Here is a 24,977-nt window from a genome sequence, read left to right as displayed (position 1 = left end):
ATACAGGTGTAACTAATAACATATATTACATTCACTAAAAACTAATATCATCAATCAATATTAATATGCTTTTCCTGCTCTGACAAGTCAAACTGTTGTGTGTTTTGTGTGTGATGGTGAATACAGTGGAAATGGAGAAGCAGCTCACATCTTAGATTAAAACTAATTGTGGACAAGCTCAGGAACATCATGGAGAACAAAAACTACAGTCATCTACAGTCTAGTAGTCTAGTTTACAGTCTAGTTCAGTTCAAAAACTTTTTTATTTTGTTAGTTTGCTGAATTTAAAATGGGCAGGACTGTTCCCAATGTTGCAGTCTTGCAAATCTTCTGTGATTTTTTTGTATGAAACCCAGAATTACATGAATGTTTTGTACATTAACTGCCAAAATGATTAAGATAAGTCATGTAATTATGTATATTTAATAGTCTCACTGTAAACTGTGGACCTGGGAGTGTATCTCTAACAAAGACTACAGAGGACACTACAATTAGCAGAAAGTTAGTAAACCAACATAATAAACAGAGTATAAATAATGAAAACACAAACTGATACATGTAGAAATATATGTATTTGAATATTAATCCAATATAGAAATACATTTATATCTATTGAGGTATTAATTTAAAATGAATGAAGCGATTAAAAAAAACAAACATCTAGCAACTACTGCTGTTTAAAGAGTATAAAACTATTTACAGGGTTGCTTGAATGTCTTACAGGCATTTGGTGTTTTAGGAAAAATGAAATAAAAACTTGATCCTGTTTGACTCCAACAGGCTGTAGTCAGTTAACGGACTGAAAACCCCTGAAGCCTCACAGACTGACTCACAGACAGACTGACTGACAGACATAATGTCTTCATCTCTGCTGCTAACGCTACACACTGAAATGATCACAAACCTTCACACTGATGAGTCCTTGAAATGGGATGGACACAGAATTAACTGGAGGTAACCCTGACATCCTACTAGAAGTTGTACAGTGGCTCTACACATTTTGTTACTTCATTTAAAAGTGTATTTAATAAATATTTTTCAGGTACGCAAACCTGATCTAATGGGTTAAAAAGGAACATGGATATTATGAACCATATCTGCGAATAAACAATTACCTTCATGAAAATAAGATGCTTTCTACGATCAGCTACATGAAACTTCAGACACCGTTATTGAAATGTAAAATGGACAAAGGCAACACGTTTAACATTCCCTGTGTTACGGCTGTGCTGTGCAGATGCTTATCTGATTGATATCAACTTATTGATGAAATTATATAAAACTCATGCTGCTCTTTTCTTGTCGTTGGTCCTCAGGATCAAGGAAATGACAGACTTGACTGGGAAGCAGCAGGATGATCTTCAAAGGAGATAATTCTGTAAAAAAGAAAAAGAAAAACATGTCAGTTAATTAGTTTTGCCCACTGGTGGTGCTGTAGAGCAGCGTATTTATGAGTGGGTCCCTGTCATAGACACTAAATGAACACCATGCTGTGTTGAAGAAGACTTAAAATTAGCGACTGAGACCATTAACTCATTAGAAAAGTTTTTACTGAGGTAATAAATCAAGTAGGGTCATTTTCTCATTGACCTCCAGTCATTCTGCCTTATTTTTTGCAAAAAGCAGAGTCGCCCCCTGCTGGACATCAGAAAGAACGCAGGTTTAAGGCGCTTCTGCATTGGCTTCACTTTTAAGACCAGGAATTGACAGCCACTTCTTTTACACAGTCTGTGGTCTCTGTCCTGTTTGTACCCTGTGCTCAACAAACAGAGGTGACTGTGGAGGGCACTAACACGTACTGACAGCTGGTGGCAGAAATGTGCCATAAAATGTGAGACAATGCGCCAGGTTGGTTTGGTTGGTTTCAAAAAGCCTCAAAACACTTAAAGAACTTTTTTGAAGTATTACAAGGCAAGAAATGCTCATTTTTGTTTATATGCATGCATCTATTCAACACACACATCTGTCTTGTTTACATTTAATAAACAATAATCTCCTATGATTGCAATTTCCATGGTTTTATAATCAGTGTTGGTTGATTAGGATGGGAAGGCTTAAATGGTTTTATGGGCTAATATATTAAGAAAAAGTATTTAAATTACTTACTGAGGAAAAATAACAATATCATGCATGTTTTAGTAGATGCACTTAGTTACATTTCACCACCAAAATTAAAATCTTAGGACTTGTTGGACAAATGTTTTTTCTTCAAGCTTTGCTTCCCCACACATAATGCAAATATGTTATGTCTGCTCAGCACATACATTCCACTCATATGTTGCTTATGTTTATGTGGAAATGTTCTAATTATTGCCTTTTAATGTTAAGCACTTTGAGTTTACCAGTAATGAACTGTGCTATATAAATAAAATTGCCATTGCCATATCCAGTTGCCATCATAGTGCTGTTTCTTCTCTCCGTCTGTAATTCACCTGTATCACAACCGCAGCCACCACGACCAGGGCGGCTAAAAGCGCCATCCGCCCTATCCAGCCCAGGTCTACGCTCTTCAGGATGAAGAAGCGCGCCCAGCCCAGCTTCTTGGGCGTGTGGGGCGGGTAGCGCATGCTGTTCACTCCCTCCATCTTCAGCTGTTTGATGAGACAACTACGCAGGTGGCTCAGCTGGTCGAAGCTGTACTTTCCATGGTAGCAACCCATACCGCTGTTTCCTGTACATGAAAACAGAGAGAGATCGTTTGACTGTTGACATGAGCTAACAATGTCATTCAGACAGTAAGAACAATGTTCCACTAGCAGTGGGACTAACATGCTGGTTTCTTTATTTTTGCCCATACTGTAGACAAAGAGGTTTCCATTTCTGTTTTGATTAAGAAGCTGATGTGTAAACATGGTGGGCGGTGCTCGCTCAGGCTTTGGTGAACTGACCAAAGAGACAGTAGCTAAAACGGAGCGTTCAGACAGAGGGTGAAGAGAGATGCTGCAGAAACATATGAGTGCTGGAAAATGTTTGAATGTTTTTTGAACATTAAAGCTACAAATCTATTCTAGTGGGAGCCCAAAACAAAGTGTGAACCTTAAACTTAGCATAATATGGGACCTTTAAAGTTATTGTTTCATCATAGTACAACTGGAAGCAAAACATGTTGCTGCTTCATGATGACGACAGAGGTTAAAATAGACAAAAGAATGATCACATCTGGTGTCTCTTGTATTATAGAGGTTACTCAAGTTCATTCGACCATCAACTCTAAAAATGTCTGATGTCAGGGTTTTCTTGAACTCTTTTTCTTGAAGGAAGAGATTTCACCGCAGTTGAATTATCATACGATGGTAATTGAACACTGACAAAACACATAAAACTGCTTATATGTTCACTGTGATGGATTAATTATCTCCAAACTGAAACCAAACTGAAATAGCTGAATAGGGCTGTTTGAAAAGTCTGGCAGTCTAAAAAACATATTGATGGTAATAATTAATAATAAATAATAAGATTCTTCTAATAAATGGTTTGTCAGTGATGCATTATATACATGAGTTGTATTCATTAGGCATCAAAAAATGAATCAAATTGTTTTGTTTTGGTTGCCACAATGTCACACTGCATGGCCTACGTTCTCCTTCAGGGGCTGAGTAACACACACATATTTACTCATTTACTCCATCAAATGTATGTGTGAGCTACTGAAGGGCTATTGAAAGGCTAATGACTTTGATGAATGTTAATGGATCTCACTAACACTCACTGCACCTCTTGACACTGAGAGTAGTTCTGAGTGAGGTGGCACCACTGAGTGAATAAGAAAACGAGACTCTTGCTTTTAGTACCACTTCTGGAAAGACGTGTCCCTGTGTGTACCCACCCACTCCTCCGAACGGCAGAGAGCTGACAGAAAAGTGTACAAGACAGTCGTTGGCCAGCAGTCCTCCACTGGAGGTCTCTTCTGTCATTTTCTTTATCACCTTCAAAGAGAACATGAAACGTTAATTTTATGCCCATAAGTCTACATAATGTACATGTAGGGGTTTGTACATGTTTACTGCTGTGTGTCTGCACCGCTGACATGTCTGATGTTAAATACCTTGTTATCTGGTGAGAAGACGTACAGGGCCAGAGGTTTCTCTCCTTTATTGATAAATCTGACCGCATCGTCCAGGCTGCTGACCGGCAGGATAGGAAGCAGAGGTCCAAATATCTCCTCCTGCATCACCTTCGCTTCTGGCTTCACGTCCTGCAGAACTGTGGGAGCTAAACACAACACAGAAATGCTATTTATCATATGTTTGTTCTTAAATACTTAACATGTGTAAATTCACATTAGTTGCCTGTAAGGAAACCATAGAAAATCCCACCAGTAGATGCTTTTGAGAGACCTGAATCTCGTATTCAGGAAAATAAGTCCAGATTGATTTTCGTGTGAGGAGCTGGCAGAAGTGTTACCTATGTAGCAGTCTGATGCGTCGTTGTCTCCTCCTACAGCGATGGTGCTGTCTTCCAACATGGCCATTACCCTCTTGAAGTGGTGCTGGTTGATGATGCGTCCGTAGTCGGGGCAGGTCTTTGGGTTGTCTGTGTAGAACTCCTGCCAGAGGAAACAATCTCATCACTACACAAATATTATTGTAACTCCGGGCAAAGAACAGTGAATTAACTGAAGAATCTAAACGAGTGACTGCTTTGGTACTCGCCCATAATAACATGACAATACAGGTTACTGCTTTTTGTCATTTTGGGGCCTTTGATAGTGAAGCTTTTGGACAGAATCACCTGTTTTTTTGAAGTTTACAATTGGAAATGGAACATAACTTTTCTTTAGCGTTTGACTCTTAACTCCGAGCTGTGTCATCAGGTCTTTAGTACCTTAATGGACTTCTTGATCTCCTGGATGACCTGGTCTTGGATGCTGGGCTCACAAAGGATGTAGTCTGGGGCGATACAGGTCTGACCGCAGTTAGTGTACTTTCCCCAGGTGATCCGCCTATACAGCAGTGTAAGATGGATGTAGAAAATGTTATTTAAATGCAAATACTACATGAGGAAATGAGAGATGAAACAAAATGAGATCATAAGAGAAGATTTGATCACTGTCCTGACCTGCAGGCTATGCTTAGGTCACAGTTCTTGTCGATGTAGCAGGGGCTCTTGCCGCCCAGCTCCAGGGTGACAGGGGTCAGGTGTTTGGCAGCAGCCTCCATGATCAGTTTGCCCACCATGCTGTTGCCGGTGTAGAAGATGTGATCGAACCTCTGGCGCAGCAGCTCCTGGGTCTCTGGCACTCCTCCGGTTACTACAGGGTAAAGCTCCTGACACACAGGGTCGAAACACACATTCAGTCATGACAAAGTGGCAACTAGCTATCTGTCTTTGTAGCACTATGACTTTTAATCAAGTCTTGTGATATCAAGTCTTAGATAAATACATTTCTTTTTAGGCTTTGTTGATAAAAGCTGATTTGCCCATTAAAATTGTATGCATGACGGCCCATGTAAAGTTTATATACTATAGTATGTACAGTGTCAGCGCACATGCAGCCTGCAGAAAAAAAGCTTTTATCATGGGCTGTAAACACATCTGTGTTTTTATCCTTACTTTGTCGATGTAAAGCGGCAACAGCTCCTCCATGACCTTCGCAGTGTGAACAGAGACCTCAGACGGTTTGATCACGGCTGCATTACCTGGACAGGTAAAAGACAAAAGCAGCAGGTATTACAAGTTGGAATCATTGATACAAAATATTATTATGTGCACTGTAAAATAGTTGGAAACACAACTTTTACATATCATCAGTCATATCAATTAGTATAGTGAACATGTTTGCAAACACTGTAACAGTAGTTAAGGAGCAACACTATCATTCATTTGGAGTTTTGTTTCATGGTCACGTGATGAATTTAAGTCCAATATTTACTTATATTTATACTATGCTAATATTTATTCTCTTTCAGCTCCGACTCCTGGGGGATAATATCTGCCTCTGTAGCTGGTCCAATATGTTCACCAGTTAGTTGTTCACTGTTGATATATGGGGGTTCTTTTTTTATTGGGGTGTATATGTATTAACTGTTAATTACACATACATTGCTATTTTAGATTGCCTGGTGAGGTATTGCTTTCTTGTGAAGAAAAAAAGTAACCTGTGCTCCCACAGTGCCTCTTTGTCCTGTTGGTTATCACTCAAATGCTATGACTGGTGATCTTTGTCAGAGGTTATCTGCTGCTGTTTTCTCCCATGTTACTCTTAGCCACCTCTGCCAAATGCACTCCTCTCTCTAGATAAACAGCATTTTAATCCTGCAACCTCTTTGCTTGGTGTTTTCTACGTCTCTTTTTAAATGTGAAGCACATGGAGTTTCTCTGTAATGAAATGTTCTCTAGAAATAAAGCTGCCTCGCCTTACCTTTTCACAATACCGCTTAAGTAAACTGAACTTGCAATGAATACATGTTACAGCTCAGAAGAGTGTTATATGGTATATGATAACACATCACGCTCATTTTCTGGACCTGAAACTGTAGTCATGTGTTTTTGTTACAGCAACCGCCCATGTTTCATATCTTTAAATGTGTTAAATCCAAAAGACTTGTGGCCTACTGGGCTGATATGATGGCCAGGATAAGATCTGATAATGCTGGAGCAATGGTTAAAGTCCATGCAGTGCAAATACTGCACTGCCTGACAGGACAGTCCATTTTTAACATGCAATCAGTGTTTGAGTCTAAACAGCCTTTATACAAATGAAACACAAACGAGCTGCCTCCTGGTACTAATATGTAAAACAATGACTGGGGAACAAGTAATGAAAAAAAGATTTGAGCAAATACTGAATCAGACTAAAGACTGCTAAAATACTGCAGTGTCATGCTAAACAGTCACAAGCAAACACTCCACACTGAGGTTCACAAAGTGATCACAGCTGAGCCAAAACATTTGATTTACACCCTCTTTACAAGTGCATGGTGGCCATTTAAGGCTAGCTTTTGAGGCAGAAATGAATTATTCATGAGTGATTCACTCAGAAGTTTAACCTTTCCCTTGTGTCACATGGCCGAGCCCTGCAGTCATTGATTCTGAGTGTACTGCTAATCTTATAACTCTCTCCCGACTGCAGTTTAGAGTTCACAGGGAGGCCTTTGACCCAGTAATCTCAAGCTGAGTAAAGAATGTTGAGTAACGCTTGCATAAAAAAAAGGAAAAAAGGAAGTGGTTATGATCATAAGACAAGGAGACTGGACGGGACTGAAAAATGAAAGAACAACAATTCAGAACTATGCGTATGAACTGCCCCCAACAATGAGACAAAGTTGTGGTGGTTTCTATGTGTTTGATCACTGATTAACAGGAACTTAAATGAGCTTCGAGAGGCCTCAAAATGCTCAGCTATCAGGTACGAAATATTGCTCACAACAAATTCCTCTGCATTTTCTGTTCATTCTACATTATGACCACAGACCGTATAAAACGTTGTGACTCCTTTATGCTATATTTGTGCTTTAGTGGACACAAATCCTGCGTCAGTGCCTCAAAAATTCAACCTGTTGCATGTGAGATATCATACGTGGTCAGCTCCTTCTCAAAGTCCATCACAGGGATAACTGACGACAGATAGAAACATGAACACCGATAGTGTTGCATCACACACACACACACAGCCTGCTACAGTACCGGCGGCGATGGCTCCAATGAGCGGCTGGATGGTGACAGCCCAGGGGTAGTTCCAGGCCCCGATGATCAGCACCACCCCCAGCGGCTCCGGCTGGATGTAGACGGTGTCCGAGATGGTCAGCAGGTTCTTCTCCACGGGCCGAGGAGCCGCCCACTCCTTCAGCTTCCTGATGGCTAGGCTGATCTCACCCTCCAGACCCAGAGTCTCATACAGCTGGGTGCCCACCTCGCTCTGGGGAAGACAGACAATGACATCGGACTTACTCATAGCGGACCCCTTCCTTTGTGGAGATCTTAATATGCTTTATTATCCAACTTTTACTTGATTAATATCTGCATCGTTAAATTGTTTCACAGTTGTTTGTAGAAAGTGATTTACTTTCTGCGTGGCTTTGATATGTCTCACTTGGTCAACTTTTTGGAAACATTTTATCGAATGTTTGTTCATATGATTCAGTTTCCTCGTTCACTGGTCTCCTTATTTCTTAATCTATCTTAATATTAGACATTGAATGTCTGTCTGCCTGGATAAAGCCTGGTGAACTGTGTAAACACATACCTGCAGGACTTGTTCTATCCCTGACAAAATCTGATCCTTGTGTTGTGGAGATTAAACCACAAAAACCTGTAATAGACACAAGAATGCAGCATAGGAAAGACTAAAAGACAAAAGCCAGTGCAAACTAAGAAATCTAAAAGTTTGGACCTGCAGACTCAGAGCTGACCCTGATTGCTTTCATTCCCAGTTTTAACAGACCCTTACTCTCATAGCATATTGGAGCTCAGGTATATTTATTATTTAGGAAAGTGAGGAAGAGCCGCTCACAAGTCACCTTATTGAGGTCTTTCTTGATGGCATCTGAAATCTCCTTCTGCCTTTCAGTGAATAAGCGCTGCAGGTTCTTCAGCTGGCGGATCCGGTGCTCTAAGGGTTTGGACCGACCCGTTTCAAAAGCTTTTCTGGCACGAGCCACCATCTGCTGCTCCCGGGACATCCTGGGAAAATAGAGAGGCTGATAGTTTTAGTTAGCCTGTATCCACTGACTGTATCCACAAGAGTATCAGGAACAACTATTGTCAGTGACCAAAGACACACCCCATGTTTGGCTTTGATCAGCCAAGACATTTTGCTCTCATCTTTGTTCTCCCCTCTATCGTTTGACAGTTTTCGTTTATTATGATGAAGAGTGATATATTATTGTTACATGTTATTTCTATGCATACAGGTTATGATTACAATACACAGAGGTTACACAATACCTTTTGATGCAAAGCATTTAAGCATTAAAGCATTTCACTGTTTCCATTAATGGCACTTAGTACGTCATAATGAGTTATGAAATATTAATCAGATACCCAACAGAATGTAAAGTAAAATCAGCTCCAACTTGACCAGATGCAAAAATCTAAATGATGCTTGCTATTTGCGTTATCAATGAATCTGCCAGTTATTTTCTTGATTAACCATATGATCTATAACATATCAGAAAACATCAGATGGGACATCAGATATACATATATATATATATCTTTTTTTAAAGTCCGACCAACCTGAAGATATTCACTTCACAAACATACCAGAAAACACACATTAGAGAAGCTGAAACCACAAATGGAAATGTGATTCTCTGCTGATGGACCAATCTACTAATGTTTCAGCTCTTATCAGATAATAAATCAGTTACATAATAATGTAACAATGCAAAACACTAATGATCATTTAACACTGTTAGTCAAACACAGTAGTAATTCACTTTTAACTTAAGTCATTTTAGAATATCTGAATTCTTCTCCCACTCCAGCAAAAGTAAATTACAGTTTAATAAAAGCAGACACAGTGTCTGAAACACACCAGGTCACCTTATCATTGATCTACTGTGATGCAGTTTAAAAGTCAGACGGCAGCCTGTTTGTTTCTGTGCTGCTTTCTTCATGGAGGAAGGACAATAAGCTGAAACAGGAGAAACACAGCTGCTGGCTCACGGTGGATGGTGCAGTAACAACAGAGCGCTCAGTCACAGCAGCGTTATGTGTGTTTATACAACAACCCGATGACATCCGGCTTCACGGCCACGACTTTTAAAACGGTGTAATCTAACTTTAACTACTCGGCAGATGTCATTCAGTGTGTTCCTATAATCTGTCACCCTGGTGGTTTGTTATTCCTACACATTTCAGAGGGGGTTCCTGTAAAGAATAGTGTTTAAATGTGATCGTTTCTCCACCTCTCCGCAGACTCGATGGTCACCGGCTAATTAACGAGTCTTAAGCCGAACTCCGCTACCTGTTTGAGTTTTAGTCCTACCTGAGTTTTTTTTAATCAGACGCGGTTAGTTTCTTCCGTCTTGATGCCGAAACAGCTTGCAGACGAGGAGCTGAATGACAACAGCGGCAGGGAAACACTGACCTACCTCCCCGTTAGGTCACACCCTCGCCGGGGGGCAGGACCGCCTGCCTCTGGAGCATCAACGGCTACCGCTAGCTGTTAGCTGTTAGCCATGTTAGCACCAGGCTAGCTAGCATGTGTTAGCTGGTCCATCACTTTGGTTCACACTGAATTAGCTACTTTTTAAATGACCACATGACGTTAAGCTGTAGAAGTCCTGAGATCCTTAACATGGATAAAAGTACCAGTACCATACAGTAAAGATACTCTGTTCATTAAAAATGTTACTGAAGTAAAAGTGTCAGTAAAATGGTTATATTATTAACAGCTATTAGTAAAAAAAACTAAACCATCTTTGATCATATCATTAAGTTATTATTATTCATGCATTTATGTTAAAGGATGATTTTATTCTTTGTTGGAGCAAATATTTAACTATTTTGTAGTTTTCTGCAGCTAATAATTATTGTCATTCTGAATTAATCTGATGATAATTTTCTTCATTTCTAAATATCTAACTGGATATTGTGAGAAATGTCACCACAGATACTTCTAGATACCTTCACAATGTGTGTTTTGTCCCAGCAGTTGTATAAAATTCAAAATTGTTAAAAACTAAATTAAGATAAGTAAAACGATCAAAATCTGCACATTTGTGAAGCTGGGACAATGAAATGTTTAGCATTTTACGGAACAAAATGAAAATGGGAAAAAGACCTTGGCAGTAATCAAAGTAGTTAATTCATTGTTTCATTTGTATCCCAATATCCATCATCCCAGTCCAAGTCCCAGAGAAGCAAATTTTATTAACACTGTAATCAGTGTATCAGACTTTACAACCAAATCTGCTCCCAGTAGACCAAAGACCAAGAAAAAGGAACAAGTACAATATTTCATATATATTTATATATTTATATTTTCCCCCATGTGCAATAGCCTTTCTATCACCTCATTCTCTCATTCTTTCACCATACATTATTTTTTGTATATACTGTACATGTAAACATATATATTTTATATTTTTTATTCCCTTTCTTTGTATGTGTGAATCAGAACTGCTGCTGACTTGAAATTTCCCCATTGTGGGATAAATAAAGGAATATCTTATCTTATCTTATCTTATCTTAATGCTTCAGCCTCATGGTTTTGAATGTGACGGCATTAAACTTTAACGTACAGAAATCAGATATTGATGACTTTTTTACACAGTTATCGGTATCCAAATAGATTCTCAGGCATTTCAGCTGCAAAACTTTTCATTTAAAAACTGTTTTTTGTAATGAATTTATTTGACTTAACAACCAGTGATGCAGCCTAAAGGCCTAAAACCACAAACTAAAATCCTTCTCCTCATGGACTTTCTGCTTTCTGTGCTTTCATCCAAAGTCGAGCTTAAGTCACACCAACTTGCTAGATCGCAGCGCTGTAAACGCTGCTGCAAGAATATTTCAGTTTCTTGTCCTCAACATTCCTTCTGAGCCGTAATATCTGTTTATTTTGTAACTATAGCTGCACTAAATCATGTCTCCTGCTGAGTGTGGCGTTCTTTTATCCACAGCCGAGCTGGAATCACACTCAGCTTCTATTTCTCAGCTCCAGAAAGGCTTTTACAGCACTGGACGCGGGCGAGGAGTCACCCCCTCACCTCAGCCACGCAGCACATGGATTAGACCCAAAAATCTGTCAGGTTGACAGGAAATGTGGATGGAGTTTCCACATCAAACAGCGGGCTGAGGGGTGGTGTTTGTGTATTGTGAAGGAAGGAGCGAGGATGTAGGTGAGGGAGAGGAGGGCACAGCGTCATTCACACCTGAGTGTCGAGCCTGATTTCTTAGAGAGGAGTGTGGACACAGAAGACCAGCGTTTCTCTGTGTGCACACCTGAGTTTGTGAGGTATAAACTCAAGCATTCAGGCACAGAAAGAAGGACTATTTGTGTATTGTGAGTTTTTTTTATGGAGAGGTCAGGCATACAGGTTGGGCCCACAGAGCAGGACAGACACTCAAAATAAAATTGACAAAAAATGTGCAAAGGAGAAATATATATATTTTTTTGTAAAAATTGTGAATAATTCAATTAAAAATCAACCAAAAAGTCTCTTAAAAACTAAATAATGGGTCTAGTTTGGCAAAGAAATGCATGTTAACTCAAACAGAGTTAAAGTGAGCCACCATGATTTTTTTTTTCTCTCTCACACACATAGATGGGTGACAAACTGTATGATGGAGGAATGGACAGTAACATCCAAAAGATATTCCCACATGTAGTGTTTGGTGATGGAAATGAGGAAAGAACAATCTGACATGTTGCTCCAAAATATCCCAGAGGTGTTAGATTTAGCTGAGATCTGGTCATTGTAGAGGCCAAAGCACCAGATTCACTTATATGACAGTGGGCCAAGAGTGTCTACATTCCCTGTATTTCTCCATCAATTTATTTGGGTTTTTCCTCCATTTTGTCACCGGTCTGTATAGCCAGCTTTACCATGCTGTGGCCGTCTGGCTTGTGTGGGCTGATCATGTTCAAATAATATTCATATTACATTCAGTCCACCATCAGAGAAATACAAAATTCACATTCTAAACATTTAATGTTAAACATTTCAAGTGTTAAATATAATGACCTGTTTTCACATTACAGTTCATCCTCAGTTACTCATCTGAGTATTTATCAGACAGACAGACAGACAGACAGATAGACAGACAGACAGACAGACAGATAGACAGACAGATAGATAGACAGACAGATCTACTGCTGCCACCTAGTGGTTTCTTTTCATCCATCTCTCCAAGTCTCCAGTGCATCACATACTATAGTCTAATACATTTAATACATGCCTTTAGAATAAACCAGGCAAACTAAATTTAATATATGACACAAATTAAATATCACAGGCTTTAAAGAAATGAGATGCTGCAGTGACTGCTATCAGATTTGAGTCTGAAGAAGATTAACACATACTTTGTGAATCGTTTACTCACATTATGTTTATTTTGGAAAGAATAACTGCTCATAAACTGAGGTCACAAGTGCTCTGGTAGCACGTGACCCTGTTTCGACAGCCCACCTGTTAAGAGTATCGATCCATTGTTGCATTAATGTAAGTCATGTGATCAGTGTGCATCAGTTTGGGTTATGATCTTAATGGTCCTTTGTTCACGGAGTAGGAGTCAATTGTGGAATACTTCAGCGCTAATCTGAGCCAATCATCGGGGTTAATGTCTCATCTTCAGCAGGCTCCTGGGCTGTCAGGGCTCCAAAATCATGTCCTACATCACGTGCGCTCAATATGACGACAGGATTACCTGACAAGAGAGGACCTTCAGTGGCAAAGTGTGTGGCGTTTCATTAGAATTATTAAAGATCATAATTAAAAAGGAAAAGACACGCAGTTTAATGCATTTTAAGCTTACCTTATTTCTTTTTAGGTTTTTAGCCTGCCTTACGTTTGGGAATTTAAATTCAGTCTGTAATGGCCCATACACTGCGAGTCTGGCACCAGCCTGGGAACCGGCTGTGCACTGGACTGTGCGTAATCCGCTGTTTTGATGTCTCGATCGGTGGAAACGCAACCGACCAGGAAGGAGAAAAAGTAGCCCGATTTGTCACCTCGACACATTATAGCTGACTGAAGCCTCACACTCCCTCAGCTTCTTCAATACACGTTCACTATCCACACACACACACACACACACACACACACTTTTTTCTGATGCTCACCAGGAGGCAGCGGGCCGTGGAGGAGAGGATGTGCCACAGACTGAAGTGTTGGAGAAGTGTGATTGTTGTGTGAAAGTTGCTTTACCTGCCTGATATTTTAATATCCTTGTATAACCGAGTCCAAATGTATTTTTAGCTTTTTGAATCACACGAAGAGCTCTATAGATTGATAATTTGCTTTGGAAGTACAATAGGCTTTAATATAGACTTTTAAATTGAGCAGGCAAGCTGTCATGTAGCATTCTTCCACAAATAAACTAGTTCGTGTGGTTTTAGAAGTGTTTAAGGCTTCAACTCATCTTCAGTGCAGAGATTTAGCAGAATGTCTCAGTGTTGTGTGACCTGACGCTCCTGCAGGACAGGACAAGGCTAAATGGGCACATTAACGGGTCATCTGGGATCAAACAGACACCTATTAGCCGGGCAGCCATTAATATGCGTGTAACACATCAAAGGCACGCGTTTGTAAGACTTGACAATATCCACTGAGATGTGCAGGAGGGCGGGGTGCAGGGGGGTCGTTTAGTGTCTGTCAAGCAAAGTATAAAGACCTCTGGTGTCCTGCGAGTTCATCAGTGTCGAGGTCAAGACTACAGGAAACATCGGCTGCTCTCTGCTGCTTTGTGCTTGGACTCAGTAGAGAGGAATGGCATTTGGGTTGGATTTTACTGCTGGTGGTGTTTCTGAGATGAACGCCTTTTACTCGGGACATTACTGGCCTGCTGCGTACCTGGATATGAACAACAACGACGACGATTACGCACAGGGACCCAGCAGAGGTGAGTGACTATTTTGTTTATTCTGAGTTTTTAAAACAAACTCACGGACCAGTACAACAGATAACAACTCATTTTCCCACTTTTATTTTTGGTTGCTTAAGTTTAAAGCAGGGGTGTCCAAACTTTTTTCACTGAGGGCCACATACAGAAAAACAAACAAAGGGCTGGGCCACTCACTAGAAGTGAGTGGTGATGTATATGGCCTCACCTCTAGTGGATTAAAGTTGGCAAAATCAATCAAATGTAGGTAAATTCTGCTTGATAACTGAATATGATTCAAGAAAAAAAAAAAAAACAGCCTTTCCATTAGTGGGCTTTCATTTATTAGTTGTGGTACAAGCTGGTCTTTGCCTTGTAGGCTCTTGTTCAGGTGATCAGTGAGATCCACTCAAAATGCCAACCAGCGAGGGTCACTGAGCTCATGAAGAGCTCCTTCTCTCTTCAAAACTGGTCCATTTCTGATCTCAGGGAATAAAACCGCTGCAGCACAGAGCCACGACTTAGCCAGCGCACGAGAATGGTGGAGCCCCCCCACCCCAGCATCAGCATCAGCATCAGCATCAGAGAGGGAAGCTTGAAATAGTCTGTTAGAGCCCTGGTGCTCGAATCAACAGCCTTACCTCCACTTTCTTGCCCCTCGCCTGTCCCAGCTGGAGCCCCATCCGTCGTAGCTCCACACCCATTTAAGTCCCATCATGCCAACTGCACCTGGCACAGCTTCAAAAACATCCTCACCCATCGTGGTGCTCTTTAGACTGCTAACATCAAGCAGCTCCTCCGTAATGCAAAAGTGATCGTCATTAGTTATTTGCTGTGCTCTCATCACACACCACGTCTGAAACTTTCATTAATTGAAATTGGATGTTTCCTTAATTCTGCCATTTTGGGTCACCTGTAGCAAATTTCTTCTTCGGTTACTCATTTTATAGAGAAGCTGCCTCCTTCAAGACAGTTACTCCACCTAGCGGTGAGACTAAGAAGTACAACACATTCCAGCGCAGGTTCCATGTGTGGGCCGTATTCAAATACATAGAATTTACTGCGGGCCGCAGTTGGCCCACGGGGCATAGTTTGGACACCCCTGGTTTGAAGCATAGTCCAGCATCATTGCAAGACGCTAGATATTCACCAGCTTCAAATTTCGTTCATTTCTCTACTCGAAATGCATTTAATTGTAATTCAGAGGTCAGAAAAGCTAATAACTAACTAACTGTGTCTTCTCCTTGTAGTGCATCGTGATGCTCCGTTCAGGACGCGCTCCGACATCCAGCGCCGCCGGAAGCGCACGACCTTCAGCAAGGCGCAGCTGAGCGAACTGGAGAGGGCCTTCTCCGTCACACAGTACCCGGACATCAAAATGAAGGAGTCTCTGGCCTCCACAACTGGCCTACCCGAGTCTAAAATCCAGGTACGGCTTGTGAGTCACAGGCACCCCGTGCGTAATTTCAGAGATTGCCCAATAAATGTCCAAGTGTTTCATAACAATAACAATTTATTCTTTTCAACAGGTCTGGTTTCAAAATCGACGTGCGCGCTACTTCAAGAGCAAGAAGCCAGCCAGGGAGGTCTCCAAACCCTCCACAGACCACCTTCATCCGCAGGTGTTCTCCACCACGACTCACAGTCCGCCTCTCACCCAACTGCCTCCTTCTTTCCTGCCAACTCCCAGCCTGCCGTCCCCTCCAGGATACCCTGCTCCGAGCCTACCCCAGTCCTCCAGGCTCTCAACCATCCTGGGGGGGCAGACCATGTCCCTCTCCGCACCTACATCCCCTGTCCCCGCGGACCAAGCTGCGTCCTTCTCCCCCCAAAACCCTTACTACCAAACCCCTGACTTTACCGACTACATACCTGATGTGTTTCCGCACAGCGAGTGGGTTTTGACAGAGGACTTTGAGGCTTTCCTCAGAGTTACACAGGGATCACAGCCCGTGGGTAGCCGCTGTGCAGCAGTCGGACATCCTGGACCCAGAGAGAGCGTCAGAGAGGGTCAGCAGGACCACCAGACCTCGTCCTGCACCGACGAGTCCATGGACGACCTGTCTGATCTGTGCTTTCAGGACCTGGGCGACTTCAATCTGTCGGATTTGGACATTTCTGCAGCCATGATTGATTATCTTTTGGGTTGACTGGTGAAATAAGATCGCTATGTGGAGGAAAGTTACATATTTAAGACAACACTGAGCGGTATTGTAAATAGGCTTGGTTATAATAGAGATTTATGGTAAGATTGCCCTGATGGACATGTATAGTCATATAGTTATGTACATATTGTATGAAATTTACACAAAATTTACAAATAAAACATTTAACTTTACACCAGTTGGGCTCAGAAACATGTAGTCTGCGGGCGCCTCCGTCATCACGTGGCGCCGTGGCTTAGTTGGTTAAAGCGCCTGTCTAGTAAACAGGAGATCCTGGGTTCGAATCCCAGCGGTGCCTTTTTGTGAAATCAATCACTTGTCTCACCAGAAGAAGTGGAAGTATTACAACATTTTATAATGCGGTAACATTAGGGGTTAATATTCAAACTGAAAACTGATGAGAAAAAAGATGAGAAGATAAAACAAGAGAGGCCATGTTTCATTTTATTATATTATTATATTATTTATAAAGATCCTTTAACCATTAATTAGACACGGTGTCACACTCAGGTTTTACATTGACAGTAAATATTATGTTTGGTCTCTACGAGGTAAAGAAAGCGGAAGTGGTCGCAACATTACTCACGAGTTGTGACTGTTGTCATGGTGGGCGCGTCTTAATTCCTCACATTCGATTTCGAACGTGGCTCAGCCAATCACAAGTCGCTTCCGGCAGTGCTAGGCAACATATTAAAACACTTGTTTATGTTTTAGTGCTCATTACCGTGTTGACATTATCAAAAACAGACTCTAAACCATCAAAATCACTCACAAAAACAGTGTGTTTGTGGAAAAAACGAAGTAAAACAAGATACCAATAACACAAAAGAAAATCTACATTAACAAGTGTAAATTTCCTGAATATTGAAAAGGAAAAAAACAGAGCATATTGTCCCACCAGAGCCCACAAGCAGATAGTGTCTAAATGATTATATTGTGGCTTGTATTTAAACAGGATAAATGCCTCAGTCAACAGAAAACTAGATAAAAAAGTGTTAAACATGTCATATCAAGACAGACATAAATCAACAAACATGTATTATTTTATTTTTGTGAGTGGTGTCCTCCCATACAGTGTTTTGTCCAGCAGAGGGTGCACCTCTCTCAGGAGAGCACCCTTCTGCTGCACAGGCTGAGGCCATGTCAGCACAGCATGGAGGCGACTCATCCTTTATTCTTTTGGAGCTGCAGACGAGGCCAGTGTGTGAATGTACGGTTGTGCATCAGGGAGGAATCACTTACATTTACTTGTATGACAATTTATGAGAACAAGTTTGAGCTTTAGATCCTCAGAATGAGAACAATTTACAAGGGCAAGCTTGTCAGTACCATAGCCTGTTGGCTGTTTGAGGGGTTTGACCTTTTGGGGTTACAGACAGCATTAAGGTTAGGCTTGTAGTTGTGATAGCTAGCCAGGGAATGCATTGTGTGTGTGTGTGTGTGTGTGCGTGTGTGTGTGTGTGTGTGTGTGTGTGTGTGTGTGTGTGTGTGTATGTGCTGAGGAATATTAAGGCACTCACAAAACTGGAATCTGAAGTTTATTAAATCATGCAGAATTTCAGCCTATTTACCTACTTAAAGAGGGAACACTTAAGGGTATTTATCATGGACAACATGCTTTAATAACAACCACACTAGAAGCTATTATAAGTCCATGTTGTAATTACTGAGGGATGCAAATAAACCAGAGGGAATTTCTTTTTATTTCTTCCAAACTACAGGCTCAGTCAGCTGGCTTATCTCTTCTCTGCCTTCGATCCATCAGGAGTCTCTTCATGCTTGCAGCCCAGCCAGAATTTCGCAATGGATCGTGGGTAAGGAGGGCTGGTGAAGTCCACACGTTTTGTCTGCAGATCCACTCTGTAGTATTTATCTGCCATCACAAATAAAAAAGATACATGCCAACCAAGCAGTGTTAAAGGAGGAGGCTCAAAGAGAATCTGTTTTCATGCTTGTAACTGTATAAAAGTAGAATTTTGCACAATTTTTCTGTTTTGTTCACACACAGCACAGCTTTGGGATAAAAATAACTGCATGTATTTGTACCTCTCTTGAAAAAATACACATTTTGAACAGGGGTGCTTTTGTACTCCTGTGTGGTGCTCTCATCAAATATGTCGCTGTAGTCGCTGAAGTCAAACCAATCATCATAACCGAAGAGATCATCAAACACCGTGTGACGACTCTGCCTTCTCCGATGCCCACGCTTCCTGTTGGGCCTCCTCCTCCGACTGCTCCGCCTCCTCGCTGGTGGAGGAGAGGATGGCACGGGCTTGGGGCTGAGGTATACTCGTCCCACCATGGCAGCATCTACAGGGGGCCCGATGCCCTGCCAGTCCCTACTGGTGAAACGAGCGCCTGTCTGAGGACTGCTGACTAAAAAACACATTGGACTCATTAACTGTGCAGTGGAGCTATTCACACAGATAGAAAATGAAAGATGATTAGAGGCATAGAGACATGTAAACACACACACACACACACATCTGAGCCTTACAGGAGCTTCCAAAGAGCTCTGTGAAGAAATCCTCCCATGTCTGATCGCAGAACAGGTCTGTGTATTGTGTGAACAGCATGGATGGAGACGACCTGCTCATTTGGACACACTCCTCATGGGAAGGCTGGTGCTTGAACTCATACTGGTGATATTTGTCCCCTGAAGACAGAAACAGAGCTTGTTTATCCTCATATATCTGGTAACTAAACTTTTATCAATATGAAATGATGAGACAGGGAAATAGTACTATAGAGGAGAGGTTTCTGGAAGCACTCAAATCTTTTGGTAATAACACAGTGGACTCAGTTCCAAGCAAAGGTCATGCAGTCACAATTTTACCTACATACACACACAGCAAGTAAGTGTTACAGAGATCACAAGATGTGATCCTTCAAACTTTTTCTTTCTAATTTTTGCTCTTTCGTTATGAAATACAATATGGGGTTAACTCCCCAGACCTGTGAGATTATTCTGAAATAAATCAATCATTATTTGTTAACCTGCTTGGAACTCAAACACAAGTTGAGCTGCTTCATTTTAAAGCCAAAAAGATGAGAAACTGCTTCTTTACAGTACTGCATTCAGGGTCATATGAGATTAAAACCCATCACAGTCTACTTTGGGCCCGAGGAGCTTTTGAATATTGAAAAACATCACACAGCCCCACATATCTACCTTTGAAAAAGTAGGCCTTCTCTTTGCCACGGTGACTTGGTGCTGGTGTGGCAAATGCTGCATCAACGCTATCCGGTATGCCATCAAAGCCGACTGAAATGTCCCGTGGATAGTTATCATCCAAGACGTCTCCATCAAACCTCCAGTACTTGTTCCCCTGAGGGAGAATAAATAGAAAGCACAGTGCAGACAGGTTTGATGCTTCTACTGTGACACTTAGGATACAATGCAGGTCTATTATGCTCAGCCCGTTTATGTATCTGCAGACCCAAAGGGAACAATGATTCTGTTTGTGAGCACCATATATTTTACTTAATGATACTTAATTTGGGTCCCATGTACAGAGCAGTTAGAATACACTGGGCTCTCCATCTACGGCTGTTGTGCAAGTTTCTACCTTAAAGATGTAGGTTTTTCCCTGACAGCTGATGCGTGTGAACGCAGCGTCGATGGGACCAGAGATTCCCCACACATCCTTGATGAGTTTGGGGTAACCAGGAAGTACGGATTTCTCATCCAGCTCGAAAAAATATTCACCTTGGAGGAAAAGTAGGCTTTGCATGAGTGCTATGTGCAGTAACAGACTAATTTGAATTTATTTAACCGAGTTAATGCAGAAAAATACCCACATAGATACACACTTATAGGACTGAAACCCTTTTGGATGTCCTCCTTTTGGTTTACCTCTAAATGCATAAATCGACCCATTCTTCAGCTGCAGAAAAGCGTCAAAAGGGCGACCACTGCAGGCCGCTGCGTCAGTGTCTACAGGTGGTGTGGGCCCTTGTGTGGTGGTGGGTGGTGGGGAGGCTGGGGTGGTTGCTGCAACCGTGTTGAAAGTTGGTGTGAGAGTTGTGGTGCTCTCGTTAAGAGTTATCACCGCTTCTGTTACTTCCTCTATTTCCTCGAAGGTGTCGCCGCGGGCAACTGAGGGCAGAACAGGAGAAAGTTTTGTCACATGAAGATGCTGCAGTGGAAATAGACAAATTTAAGACCTTTATTCATTCAAAATTAAATTGTTTATTCAGACCTTTTTTAGGGCAGATGGCGTCAAAGTCCCCACAGCAGCTTCCATAGTACACGCACATGGAGTCACACTGACATTTCCTCTGTGGGTCAAAAGAGCCACAGCGATCCACACAGGTCTCTGTGGAAAATGCAATGTCATGGAAGTTACATGCACTGATATAGATTTGGTCAGACCTTACCATTTAGTAACCAGTGGTGGACAAAATACTCAGATTCTTCACACAAGTATGATGGTAATAATGTAAAATACTGCATTACAAGCACAAGTAGTCTAGTCTAGAGATTCCCAATCTAAGGGTCGAGCACTTTAACTGTGGGTCACAAGATAAACCTGAGGGGTTGTGAGATGCGGTGGATGTGGCTCAGAGGAGGAGCAGGTCACCCATCAATCAGAGGATCGATCCCTGGCTCCTCCAGGCTGCATGTCGAAGTGTCCTTGGGCTGAACCCCAAATCAGTGTGTGAATGTGTGTGAATTGTTAATTTCCTCCTGATGCGAATGGTGAGTGACTTGGTGAATATGAATGTGGTGTAAAAACTCTCTGAGTGGCTGAAAAGACTAGAAAGGTGCAGAACAAGTACAGACCATTTATCATTTACCATTAATGGGAAATGAAAAAGAAGGAATTAAATTTTTTTTTTGACTTTTCTTTAATTTTTACTTTGTTTTGTGAAGTACTGGATACTTTCAGTTCCTTGGGTCTCAAACAGTTATTTGATGAAACCATGTGACAAGTTTAGAGGGCAAATGTCTCTGTGGTGGAACTGCTAACAACAACTGAAACTTGACCACAAACTGTTTACTCCCTTTAAGCAAGAGGCCACAAGCTAAAAACCCGAGAAGCCCTTGTTTAATCTTTGAGTGTAACATATCTTTTTTTAGTGAATTCTTTATCTGAAAAGTACATTTCTTTTAACTATATATATATTTCATGCACTTATACAGAATATCTTTCGTGTGCATTTGTGTACAATGTGTACTTCTTTGTGATGCTACAGCACACTTTTGCACACTTTTGAAGACTTGTAACACCACAAAGAAAAATACTGAAAAATACAGTGTATTGAAAACAAACAAAGACACTTAAAAGCTGTTATTCACAATCCACAAACACAATACATACAATATGTACAATATATTACATTTTATATGTTTTAAAAATCAAATTCCAGAAAGACTTACCCTCTGCTGCAAAGGTGGTGTCCAGCAGGAGGATGAAGCCCAGCAGAACCACTGCTGGCTTCATGCTGACTCACAGAAAATATCCCACTTCTAAACCAAAACTGTGTAATTCTAATTTAGAGGAGAGCCGCGTACCTTTCTGCCTGCTAACACCAGTGAACTGCAGGCAGACGGGTTCGATTTGAGTGGCCCACTTTGGGGTGCAGCAGCACTGTGTGCAGATGATCGAAATGTTTCAGGAGCTGTTTGACCTCCAGGCGTCTGCTTTCCTGATTGGTCAACAGTCTGCTGTGATAATCATTAAACTGTGATGGCTGATCTCTTTCCAGTCTGTCCCTGTCTGAAACATCATCCAAATATGATCACTGTATGGCACAAAACATACCCACTGACTTTTCAGTTGTCTGGAAAATGGAAAATATCAGTTTCTTGGTTATTTCATTTATTTGGAAAATAAGTTAGAGTTAAATACAATTTAGAATAAATCTTGCATTGATGGTCTGTTTAGCTGAATACTTCTGTATTAGGAAAATGGTTCAAACTCAAAATAACAAACCAGACTAGAAAGTGCAAAAGTCGATATGTACTGTATATGTAACTTCTGGTTGAGTGACTGGGAGAGTGAGGGAGCTCAAACAGCTCAAACATTGTGTAACCAGGGCAGCGCTTTTCCTCTATTGATCCCTGGTGTACAAAAACAACCCTAAAGCAAACACAAAGCCTTCCAAATTTAGCCCTGGCAGCTAAAGTGGCATATTTAATATACTCTGAGGAGTACCTTGTTTTAATTTAATTTAATTTCACTTTATCATTGACATTTATATGAACAACAGGAGATTTTATGACAGAAGTTAATGATCGGATTCAGCACCACGGAGAGACGCACAGGCTGAAACAGCCCATCAGAACCAGGCAGAAAGCTGAAGCCTGCAGACAGATTTTTAAGTGACGTTATCATGTCCTCATCGCTCTGTTAAACTCTGAAACAAAATGTTCAGTCAAAGAGTGTTAGTGTGTTAGGCCTCCTCAAACTGAAGCATGTCCGGCCCTGCAGTAGCGTATTGGTCCAGCTCTGGATAAACCAGTCCAGACAATGACGGAAGTCAGTGATTGAAAATTTATTTGTCTTTTGTGAAGTGCAGTGAAAACTGTCCATAAACCTGGCGAGGACAGATCAATGGGGCCGATGGACTTTGGTTCTCAGTGTATCACTTAACTTGGGTTGCTGCCAAAGCTCTAATAACATGTCACTTAATAAAACTTAATATTTTACAAGACCACTTAAAGGAACACAGAGCAGAAAAAGCACAGAAGTGTCACACAGATGAGTGTTGTATTATTGACAAGGTTGTCAATCTTTCAGATTGATGTATTTTGAGATTTTGATCCCCAGAAAAAAAAATCTGATGTTTTAGCAGAACAACAGAATATAAAACAAGTACAGATAAGAAGGAAATAAAAGAATTATTAATATGAGATGCATAAAACTAGAATACAAAAAGAATAGAAAAGGAGATAGAGACTGTAGAAGAGCGTTTTGAGACACAAAAAATTAAAGTGACAGTGTTCTTCATTATTATCGTGATGTCATAGAAGTACAATAGCACACAGGAAGTGTTTACTATTTCATACACGTGGCACAGCTTGTAATGAACCATCTTTTGTATCTTTGGCATGGATAAAGCTCCAAGAACGATGGGTCACACATCTCCCATAATACAATTTAACTGTGTCTTTCATTAGGTAGATGCCCACTACTTTCAAACTGCACATCTTTAACACTTTATAACACAAACTGTTTCAAAGTTTAGGTCTAAAACTCAAGCCAATCACCAACCCTGATTATATCACCTGGGTTTATTTCTTTATAATATATAAACATATTTAGTATGATTACAGGCACTTTGAATACTTAATGATTCCTTTGGATAAATGCTGACTGGTCATGACATCTTTACTGTATTGTTTTTATGGAGAAAATGACTCACAGCAACTTAAATAAGTGATGAATTATTACAACCTATAACAAATTATCTGTGCGAGCTCGCTGACTGAGAAATTAAGATTTTATACGCCTCTTCTACCCATAACTGAGCTTTTGTCTGATAAGACGTTATGTACCAATTTATATGTGCAGTTTTTTATTGGCATGTCAAATATTAATCCAGCCAATGCATTCGTCAGCCACCCTTCTTACAACAAATCGAGGATTCTTTTTTGGAGCACAACAATCAGCAAACCTTTGAGCATTTCATTACAGATGGTGCCATCATAAAATCTGCACTAACGTGGTGTGCAGCTCAGTAGCATTCTGCAATTTAAGGGATACAATTTCAGTTACTAAGTATTCAGCCAGCAGTAAAGCTCCCATTGTTTGATTAATCACTAGTGAGTTTATGAAAATATAGTGTTAATATTTGTTATATATCTGTTAGCCTCAATGCAGCCCCTTCACAGATATTTACATCTTTAATTTAATTTAATTAAATTTAATTTTCTGTAATAGTTTTGAAAGACAAGTATTAATCTCTAGGTAAGTTAGTTATTAATATATAATTTTCATTCTTACCACACTGACTCGCTTAATTCTCCACACATGCTGTCTGTGATGCAACAGCGGCAACAAGAGCACTTGTTTGGATTTAATATGGTTTACAGTGTGTTTTACGACTTAATTGGAGCTATTCTCTTAATTTAGCCGGGAGCAAAAACTGTCCAACAAAAACGGTCAGAAACTGATAAATGTAAAACTGTCAGATTTACTTGCTGTAGACTTTAAACAAGTCACATAGAAATAGAAATAAAATGCTAATAAAATTTAAATTCAATTATTTAACTGACAAACCTTCATAATTTCTGCTGTTTTTGCAGAGCCGTGTTTCTTAATTCCAAGTTATAACCGAGCCTGCATATAAACATTCAGCTTTAGTAAACTTGTG

At 40.7% G+C, this 24,977-nt stretch overlaps 2 protein-coding genes and 1 non-coding gene across 3 annotated transcripts; 1 reads left to right on the top strand and 2 right to left on the bottom strand.

The window, feature by feature from the left end:
- Positions 1-557: 557 nt before the first annotated feature.
- aldh3a2b (aldehyde dehydrogenase 3 family, member A2b) lies at positions 558-10,004 on the bottom strand. The gene is made up of 11 exons (XM_070843288.1): positions 9,932-10,004; positions 8,460-8,622; positions 7,627-7,858; positions 5,554-5,639; positions 5,059-5,267; positions 4,825-4,942; positions 4,405-4,546; positions 4,046-4,212; positions 3,827-3,926; positions 2,433-2,671; positions 558-1,376 (listed from the first exon to the last, which is right to left on the bottom strand). Exons 2-11 carry the CDS (start codon positions 8,619-8,621, stop codon positions 1,362-1,364), a joined length of 1,470 nt encoding a protein of 489 aa, XP_070699389.1. The 5' UTR covers position 8,622; positions 9,932-10,004; the 3' UTR covers positions 558-1,361.
- Positions 10,005-16,879: 6,875 nt separating this feature from the next.
- On the top strand, positions 16,880-16,953 carry trnat-agu (transfer RNA threonine (anticodon AGU)). Its single transcript has one exon. It is a non-coding gene; the product is annotated as a tRNA-Thr (tRNA).
- Positions 16,954-18,197: 1,244 nt separating this feature from the next.
- vtnb (vitronectin b) lies at positions 18,198-22,268 on the bottom strand. The gene is made up of 8 exons (XM_070843780.1): positions 22,039-22,268; positions 20,858-20,974; positions 20,512-20,754; positions 20,225-20,364; positions 19,828-19,984; positions 19,153-19,311; positions 18,702-19,031; positions 18,198-18,528 (listed from the first exon to the last, which is right to left on the bottom strand). Exons 1-8 carry the CDS (start codon positions 22,100-22,102, stop codon positions 18,392-18,394), a joined length of 1,347 nt encoding a protein of 448 aa, XP_070699881.1. The 5' UTR covers positions 22,103-22,268; the 3' UTR covers positions 18,198-18,391.
- Between the last annotated feature and the right edge of the window lie 2,709 nt (positions 22,269-24,977).

Source organism: Pempheris klunzingeri, chromosome 14 (genome assembly GCF_042242105.1).
Source record: "Pempheris klunzingeri isolate RE-2024b chromosome 14, fPemKlu1.hap1, whole genome shotgun sequence".
Classification (NCBI taxonomy): domain Eukaryota; kingdom Metazoa; phylum Chordata; class Actinopteri; order Acropomatiformes; family Pempheridae; genus Pempheris; species Pempheris klunzingeri.
The sequence above is the reverse complement of the archived record's forward strand: the minus strand, read 5'-3'. Positions and strand labels throughout refer to the sequence as shown.